The following is a 9,406-nucleotide window of genomic DNA, read 5'->3' on the forward strand; positions in this document are numbered from 1 at the left end:
CACACTCACAGTAGACGTCCACCGTGCGGCTGAGGTTGGTACTGCCCAAGGCGTTGGTCACTTCGCAGGACACAGGCTCAGAGAAGTATGTGTAGTCCACAGTGGTCCTGTACAGCTCTCCAGATGCTTCTTTGATGATTTGACCCCGTTTGGCCCACCTGCAATGGAGGCCAGAGGTCAATCGGGGCACCCTTTGGGAAGCTAGACATATCTATCCTTCGAGGAAACAAGGAGGGATGGTCTTGTACCCACAACGTGGTCATGCAGGTGATTGGCTCTGAACCATGGTCACCACGCAGTCAGAGGCACTTGACAAGTCACGCTGGAGATGACCGAGTCACCTGGCTGATCACTTCATGGTATCCAGGTCGTTAGCTAATCCAACTCTCGTGACCAGACCTCCTGGCCATACTTCTTTGAGCTCTATTCTGGTCCCTCCCCTGGATCTTGTAGGGAAAGGCGGGAGGCTGAGTGCACAGCATCAGAGGTGAGGGCTAATGATGCATGCCCTATATATACATGTACATTACACACATGAGTGTGTGCATCTCCCTATACGCAGAAGTTTGGTTTCCAGCAAGAAGATGTAGGATGGGGTTACTGAACCTCTGCTTTATGCTCTTACTCACCTCTGACCCATCTCCTGCCCTGTGCAGATCCCTCATTGTGCCCCTGTCTTCTTGGAAATCTTTTCAGCTTTCCTCCTAGGGTAGGGACTTGATTTTACTATTAACTCTGTCCTTCCACCCTGGCTTTGTTCCTTTGAGGCCACAGATCCATTAGCCCAGGTTGGGAATCAGTGGGTAGAAAAAGAAAGGAAGAGACTGTGAAGTCTCAGGCTTCATGGTTGGTCTTAGTCCTGGAGTAGTGATCCCCATATTAGAGCAGCCACAAGATGACCACCATGTGCAAAAAGGTACATATAAGTATGTGTACACGTGCAAAAGCACGTGTAACATATGCACATGTGCTCATGAGGGTTTGTATGTGTGGTGTGCAAGTGTAAGTATATGCATGTATGCCTATATGAATATATGTGTACATGAGAATTTGTGTGCAAGTGAGTATGTGCAAGTACATGTGTGTATAAATGTACATGGAGGAGTTTGTATGCATGCAAGTTTGAATATGTGCATGTATCTATGTGTGCATCTGTAAGTGTGAGAATGTGCGTGTGTGTGCACACGAAGGTTTGCCTGTGTGCATTTGTGAGTATGTGCTTGTGTGCTTGTGTAAATAGGGTAGTTTCATGAATATAAATGTAGATATGTGTTTTTGTGTCCGTATAAGTGTTTTACATGTGTGTAGGTATATGTGCATGCATGTACACATATGCAGATGAGTGCAGGTAAGTAAAGGTCTCGGAATATTTACATATGTGTATATATGCGCATGTGAGGGTATAAATGTGTGCAAGTGTGTGTGTGTGTATGTCTGTGTGCATGTGTTTGTGTATGTGAAGATTTGTATGTGTGCAGGTGTATATGCATGTGTGTATGTGTGCTTATGAGGGTTTACATGCGCGAGTATGATTGTATATGTGTGTGTTTGTGTGCATGTTATAGATCCCTAAAGGGGAAGCATTTACAGCTTCTTGGTTTAAACTTATTGTATACAACATTCACTCTTTGAAAACACGAAACTTCTAACCAGGCTCCTGAGACTCTGCAGCCAGGGATGTTTCCAGAGTGTGAGAGCCTCTGGGCTCCACTGCTGTTGAATGTTCTTGCCCCTCCTGTGACCACTGCTACCCCTCTTCCCTTCCTTCTGCTTGCCCTTTCTTGGTGATACTGATCCTATCTCCTCCCTCTTTCCACTGGTTCTCGACCCAGTGTGCCCTGTCTAGCCCTTAGAGAGATGGCTACTTCTCTACATCCCAAGGAACACCTAGACTGGCGCCGTGTGGTTGTTATCTCGAATTAATATCGAGTAACTATTAAGAACACAATTAATAATAACAATTATAGTTTAACAACAGAGCAAACCATAGCTCCCTGAGAGCTTAAGGAGCTTCCCAGCAAACCATTATGAGTTATTCATGAGTCGTTTCAATTCCTAACTTTAATTTAATGACCAGACTTAATAGTCAGGCACGGCCCCTGCCTGAGGTGGATTAATTCCATTCCAGACACACAGCTGGGGATCAGTGTCCAGCCTCTACTCCTTCCACCCTGTTGGAGGGAGGGCTTCTAAGTGGTGAGGACTCTGGTGAGGAGCTGATTGCTGAGAGGGGGTGGGGAGAGGCCCAGGTAAGCTTTCTCTGCACTTGATACTCATAGCATATGGCTGGGGCTGGGCCAGTGTCTGTGCCCAGGGGCATTGATTGGTTCAGACAGGCAGGCTGTGTTTCTTTAGGGGATCCCGGAGAAAATGGAATCTTCCCTCTCTTTCTGGGGCCCTCACTGGGGAGCTTAGGGAGGGTCATGCTCCCCAGGATCTGATTGTTGGAGCTCCTGGTGTCCAATAAGCTTGGAACCCAGGACTCCAGGACCTGTGGCTGCACCTTCCATGCCCGGTAGGCGTTTCTTTTCACCCAGAGGAACCAGAGAGAAGGAGAAGGATTAGGATATGGCCGGTCATGGGAAGTTTTCCACTTTAGGTGAAATCGGAGTCGGCTCACTGCCGACTCCAAAGGAGACAACAGGAAGGACTGTCTGACTCTCCTGTTTCAGGGCCATGGAAGGAGGAGAAGGAGCTGTCTATAGAACTGGATTTCAGAAGGCTGAATCCTGGGCTTTTTTGGAAGGGGACTCCCTCCAAACTCACCTCTGCTCATATCTTGACTCTCTAGTCTTCCTTCCCCTCTCTTATTCCCTTCGCACATCAAACAGCTCCCTATAAGCCCTTCCAGAAGCACTCAGTCTGAGAATATCTCATTCCAGTACTGGACCACGGGGTTCTAGAACCGAAGAGCCGTTTCCTTCCTAACCCACATATCCCCTCACAGTTTGTGGCTCGGCCCTCTCTGCCCGGTCCCCACCACTGCATCTTCACCATCTCTTCCAGGCCCTCGCTGAACTGCCTTAGCTTAAGCCTTTTCAATCAATGTCTAATTTGGTCTGAACAAATGTAAGAGGATTAATTATTTATATCACAGAATCAAGAGGCCCAACATGTCACAGCTGCAGGCTGGTGTGTCAAACAGCCCTGTACCATTTATCTTGTATTGTGTTCTGTTATCCCATATCTGCCGGAGACCTCCAGAGGATAAAGTCCAGAGCACCTCTTGTGTTTCAGCCTGGTCCACTAACCTAGGCTCTGAGTTCCTGCGGGCAGTGAAGAGGCAACGCCCATGCTCAGTCAGGGCCATCTCAGGGTAGGGTTGAGAGAGGGGACATGTTTAATTTCAGAGATTACAACCTTTTAGGTGGACCAGGGGGGAAACAATCAAGATGAATGAATGGAAGAAGCAAAGATTCCTATAATCTTGTCAACGTCATTTGGGGACAAAAATATTAATGTACTTATGTTATAAACTTGCTTAGGGCATTTCCTCCTGGGTACAAGTGATACATGAAAAATGGAAGTGGGCTGCTGGCAGGACTTTGGTGGAGGGAAGGGGCTAAGCAGGAACTCCAAACCTCTTCTTGCCTCAACAGACCAGGCCAACCCACCATAGCTTTCCCACCACTTCCCGAGAGCCAGGAGGGCTCTCAAGGTTTGTTGAGTCTTAGAGCAAGCCCGAGCTGGTACTGCTACGCTTTTAGAACCAGCAGTTAAGCAGAAGGTCCTAAGAATTAGTAGCAAACAAGAACAGTGGCCATGTGCAAGGAGCCCAGCCCCTCTTTGTCTCTTCTTACACCAGGAGCTTATGTGGGATTCAAATACGCTTCAGGGTAGGATAGGAAAGGAGGGAGGGAGTCCCACAGGACACAGTGGTCCAGGGAAACTGTGTGTTCTCTCTGTGTTCATTTACTAACGTGCTAGCTTGAAGAAACCCCAGTTTCAGATTGAAAGAAGAGTTTTAGTATTCTCACTAAGCTGTCATCTTTCATCCCCTAGATTTGCTAGTTGTTCGCCTTTGCTCGCCTGTGCTTCAAAATGACCTCCTGTGTAGGCTCACACTTGCTCCTTGTCCTCGCTGTTCTGTGTCCTTGAGCTGGGTGATCAGGGGAGCCATTCCTGGCAGCTGGGTACCCTACTGAGGTCCGACGGCAGGTGGAGGGCATGCTGCCACGCTTGTTCCACAGATCACTGGGCCCTCGGGTGACAGGGAGTCTGGCAGTGACGTGGAAGTGGGGAGTTGAGTGTTCCAGTCTCTGGGGCCCCGTAGGCATCTGGGGGATTGCTGTGATGGTCAGTGGATGGGCTGTCTGCCTGTCTGGTGGGGGATGCTTATGGATGAGAAGGGGACTGGCATTTGAAGTGTCCCCTGGGTACAGGATACCTGTCTAGGGACCTTGAGCTGAGAGCGGAGGGCAGACAGGAGAGAAACGCAGAGATGGCAGGTGCAGTTAGAAGCCCAGAGACAGGAACCAGTTTTAGTTCCTTCTGCATCTTCTGTCACTTCTGGGCAGTGCCAGATCCAGGCCAAACCAGTCTCTCGAACTGACTGGATCACAGGATTCCTGGGAGTGGGAGGTTCTTTACCTTCGTGGTAGGTATCAGAGGCTGTCTGATCTTCTTGTTTCCAGCGCAGGAAGGGTTAACTCAGGAGGGATGGATAGAGAGACTGTGGGCCTCCCTGACTTTTGGCCCCACTGCTGCTCTATTATCCACACCACAGGGAGCCAGCGCAGTTCACTCTGTCCAGCCTGAGCCTGCTGTGGCATCTTCTGTGGTCCAGTGCCCTTTCTTCCACCTGCTGGGACCGCTTGGCCTCATGTCTTCCTTCTCCTCCACATCCCTAGTCATTGCTTTCCTAGTCTGGGACCATTAGCATTCGTGCCACTTGCAGAAGCGGCAGCTTAACAGCTCGTATCCATAGTGGAGGTGGTGCCCTGGGCTCCGCCATCAAGCCTGGGCTGCTGGGAAGTGAGGGTCATTGGAAGTTCTGCAGAACATCTGAAGGAGCGAGCATCCCACACCTGCACTTGGATACCCGTGAGGTCGCTTAGTTTCTGGAATGCTGTGTGGTGATGTGCACAGACAGACAGAAAATGGCCCAGAGCGGAAGCTCCGAAGGCGTATTTGATCAGCCAGATGCATGGAAGGAATGCCTAGTTTATGCCATGAGATACACTGCATGCTGAGAGCCCTAAGTGACTAGATTGCAGTTCCTGCCTCTGAGAAACTCGGTCAGAAGGCGGAGACAAACATGGGAAAAACAGTGATGCCTTTATTAGTGTGGTGGATGAGGTTGCACGGGGCGGGGTAAAGGCTCTGCAGGATCCCAGGTACCCTTTGAGCTCTGGCCGGGTATCCAGTGCTAAGTACACTAACTTACCCATTCTGCTACTGGTTTCTACACTTACCTGAGCCTTGCTCTGTCACTTCAGAAATATGGAATAAGCAAGCCATTGAAACAGGAGAGGCACCCCTGGTTTCCTGGCAGAGGGAGTGTTCAGGGGAGCTTGAAGGAAACAGAGGGTCTGCTTGGCTCGCAGGTGGGGCCGGAGTGGGGGAGGGGCGGAGAAGTCTATTTGGATACCTGCTGCGAAGCATAGCCTGTGGCTGCGTGTGACATGCCACGTGACAGGCACGGGGTGGAGAAGCCTTAGACCAAGCTGTCTCCACAGCAGCGAAGCTCACCTGTACTGGGTGACAGCTGGGTTGGCCTTTGCAGAGCAATGGAACGTGACGGTGTTGTCCTCCAGCACCGGCTGTGGTTCCACCGACAAGTTGACCAGGGGGGGATCTGTAGGCAGAAGAGATTCGCATACAGACTGGGGAAGGAACAGGGCAGGAAGGCATGGAAGGTCAAAGCCAGGGTTCCTCCCACCCAGGCACCATCGCGATGGGTCCCTGGAGTCTGGGAGTGACTGCTTCAGGTAGCCCTGGGTGCTGGGTGCAGTCTCTCTGTGACTCAAGGTCTGAAGGGAAGTGAACAACCATCTCTGGTGCACCGAATTCCCAGGCCCCAGGTAGTGCAGTCTAGCTTCCAATTCCATCCACTCGAGGGAAGTGGTGGGAAGGGACACTCAGCCCTCAGTACAAGCTTTCTGTCTGTGAAATGTCTGTTTATTATCTCCACGTAAAGGTTGTGGGGCCCCAGGTAACTTGAAAGTGGCATTTACACCCTCTCATCACACCATCATCTCTGCTGAGTCCTGACTGGTGTCACCAGGCCCTCAACATCCTGTGCGGGGGCCGCTCGTTTTCTCCTCTGACAAGATAGGAAGCCACACTCTGAAGTGCTAAGTGATCTGAGGTGGAGGAGACAGAAACTGTGAGATGGGGAAGCCACAGAAAGAGCACATGGAAGGGTTTGGGGGTGGGCGTGGTGAAGCATATAACATAGAGACAGAAGTGAGGGTCACAGGGAAAGACAGAGAACCCAGAGGGACAGAGACAGATGCAGACAGGAGGAAGGGAGAGAGACAGGCAGGCGGAGATGTGGAAAGGCACGCAAACATGCCCTCTAAGGATTGCAGAAGGGTAAGAAGAGGAGAAACCTAGAGGTGAGGGTGGGAGAGGGATAAAGAGCGAGATGGAGCTGTGCACAGACACATACCCAGACAAGGTGCTAAAAGGAAAGCAGGACAGCACATAAGAAACGATAGGGCACTGGAGAGAAAGAGAACACAAAACAAAACACTGAAGACTGCAGGAAAAGGGATGGGAGGGAGGGAGGGAGAGAGGGGAGAGAGAGAGAGAGAGAGAGAGAGATACACACAGACACACATTCACACAGGCAGACACACAGACAGTTATACACATGTACACACAGACAGGCAGATAGACAGATAAATACACACAGACACACAGACACAGAGAGACATACAGATACACACACACACACACACACACAGAAAGAGATACATAGGCACACACATAAACAGAAAGTGAGACAGACAGACAGACAGACAGACAGACAGAAACACATAGACACACACAGAGACAGGCAGGCAGGCAGACACACAGAGACACACAGACAGGCAGATATACACACACAGATAGACAGGCAGATAGACGAGAGAGACACACAGAGGGTCAGAGACACAGAGAGAGCTGGCCCGGGGAGTACGGAAGTATGTGGGTAGTAGACCTTGAAGATCTGCAGCAGACACAGAGTGGGAGACCTAGGCCCAAGGAAAGGCCTTATGTGCAGTTCCAGGCTGAGTTAGAGGGCAGCTACATCCCCACGGCCTCACTAGGGCCTTGGGCTTCCATCCCTTGGGCCTGGCAATGAGTGGGTCGGGAACCAGAGTTCACAATGACTTTCAATGTATCCAGCCCAGTCTGAGAAAAAGCATTAAGAAGCCAATATCTCAGAGGCTGTGGAGGGTGTTTATGAGGGACACCCCAGGAAGTGAGACTCTCTTCTGGTGCTCTGGGCTGCTGGTTCAAGCCTTAGAGTCATGCCTGAGTTGTGAACTGAGTTTGGGGGGGCGGTGGGACCTTTGTCTTCTGGGTCCCTTTTGTGAACAGCTGTTCATGGTGGGTGCTGGGTGAGGGTACAGAGGCGAATATCGACGGAAATCAGGAAAGAACCCCACTTCCGAGGAGACAGTGGCCACCTCTGCTTGAGGGTCCAGTCTTTCTATAGTCTTCTAGTTCCAGAAGGGGGACCGTAAACAAGTATCTACTCTGGTACAGGAGCAGCTGATCTGCGTACCTTTTTATCTGAACATCATGGTGCTATAGTATGGAACTTAAACATCCTCCCATCCCCAGGGTCACGGGTTAATGACTTGGTCTTCAGAGACATGTTATTGAGGAGGAATTGGGAGCCCTGAGGGAGCCGGAGGCAGTGGGAAGAAGAGGTCTTGTGGGGTCCTAGTCTCTTCCTTTCCCCTTGCTCCCTGGCCCTCAAGTGAGCGCTTCTGCTAGAGCACACACTCCATCCAGGATGTGCTCTCTTTACCGCCCCTTATCCCCTCGTCCAAATCAACAGGGCTCTGATTATGAAGGGCTCGTCCCAAATTGTGAACTGAAATGAACTTTTTTACCCCTTTACTGCCGTCTCATGTGTTTGCTGTAACGGTGGGGAGCTGAGTAATACAGGTAGGTATTTCGTCCACCTCAATTTCTATTTTCAAAGTGAGATTCAAGGGCTCGCTGCGGCAAGGGACGACCGTGAGGTCTCTCTTCCCACTTCTTAGGCTTATTGCACCTCCCCCTGCAAGTCCTGCAGGATCTTCCCAGTGGTTTCCCAGTGGCTTCCAAGGCAAGGCTGACTCAGGAATCCCATGGTCCTATGCAGAGCGGGCTGGCCAAACTGACCATGCCTCCTGATAAAGAAGTTGGCCAGAGGAGTTTGCTGACTGCTGTCAGGACTCCTGTGCATTGCTAGCCTCCCATTATGAAATCCAGTCCTGGTGAGCGATAGATGATCTCAGTCTAACTCTTGTTTGAGATGATGGTGTCTATCCAAAAATCTCTAAAAACCCTTCATGGAGCTCAGGGGCAACCTTGCAAAGGCTCATCCTTCACCTGGTATTCTTTACAAAGTGATGATCCCTTGGGAAGCAAGAAGATGGAGCGCGTACCCGCTGGAGGACTCTTCTTGGGTCCTCACTGGCTGGGCACTCACTTACACCCTGTTATCAGTTCACTCTGTAGAAGCCTTTTCTGCTTCTTCCCTCGCTCTCTGCGGCACCCTCGGTCCCTACGGCCTCGGGAGAAAAGACCCAGAAGGTTCTGTTCCACTCAGTTTCACTTCCGTCTCTACTCCTCGATCCAGGGATACCATGTCCCTGTTTCCATCCCTCTCCTCGGGATGTGGATGACACGTGCATGCTAGGAGTCTGCCAAATTCCAGAGGTATAAATAGTTTATGTCATACCCAACTATTAAACATGATTTTAATCCCGCTTGAGATGTCGGATGCATAACTTGCAGGAGGGTGGAACTGAGATCACACTGAACAGATGTTACAGCTGAGAGTCTGTTAGTGTTTTCATCAGCAACCTGTGTGTGTGTGTGTGTGTGTGTGTGCGCGCGCGCGCGCGTGCGTGCGTGTACATGCACATGTGCATTTTCAGAGAAAGTGTGGGGGAGCAGAGAGAAACTTCATGACTCAGTGCTTTTAGAGCACATCGTTAGAAACTTGGCAGCTGGACAGAGTCCAGATGTGGTGAGGCTTTGGGGGTGTTGCGCTTTCTCTCCCATTACTCAATCTGGGGGCTTTGTCTTCCGTTGGGTAACATATAAAGACCAAGGGAAACAAACAACAAATGTGCTTTTGCTGAGTTTGGAGACTTCGTGGTTGACTGAGAAAATGAGCAGGTTTGCAAAGGCGGCTCAGATCCAGCCTGTGGTGTCCACTGCAAACAGTGGGATGCTCACTGAATGAGCAAGTGGA

At 50.4% G+C, this 9,406-nt stretch overlaps 1 protein-coding gene across 4 annotated transcripts in view; it reads right to left on the bottom strand.

Moving 5' to 3' along the window:
* Kirrel3 (kirre like nephrin family adhesion molecule 3) overlaps nucleotides 1-9,406 on the bottom strand; it is a 560,014-nt gene that overhangs the window by 20,927 nt on the left and 529,681 nt on the right. For all 4 annotated transcript variants that reach the window (XM_087905734.1, XM_087905733.1, XM_087905736.1 and 1 more), the window contains exons 7-8: nucleotides 5,692-5,797; nucleotides 10-158 (exon numbers count right to left, since the gene is read on the bottom strand). In XM_087905734.1, the coding sequence (XP_087761860.1) occupies nucleotides 10-158; nucleotides 5,692-5,797 (255 nt within the window). The remainder of the gene's footprint in view (nucleotides 1-9; nucleotides 159-5,691; nucleotides 5,798-9,406) is intronic.

The sequence above is a fragment of the Myodes glareolus genome, chromosome 4 (assembly GCF_982192425.1).
Source record: "Myodes glareolus chromosome 4, mMyoGla1.1, whole genome shotgun sequence".
NCBI lineage: Eukaryota > Metazoa > Chordata > Mammalia > Rodentia > Cricetidae > Myodes > Myodes glareolus.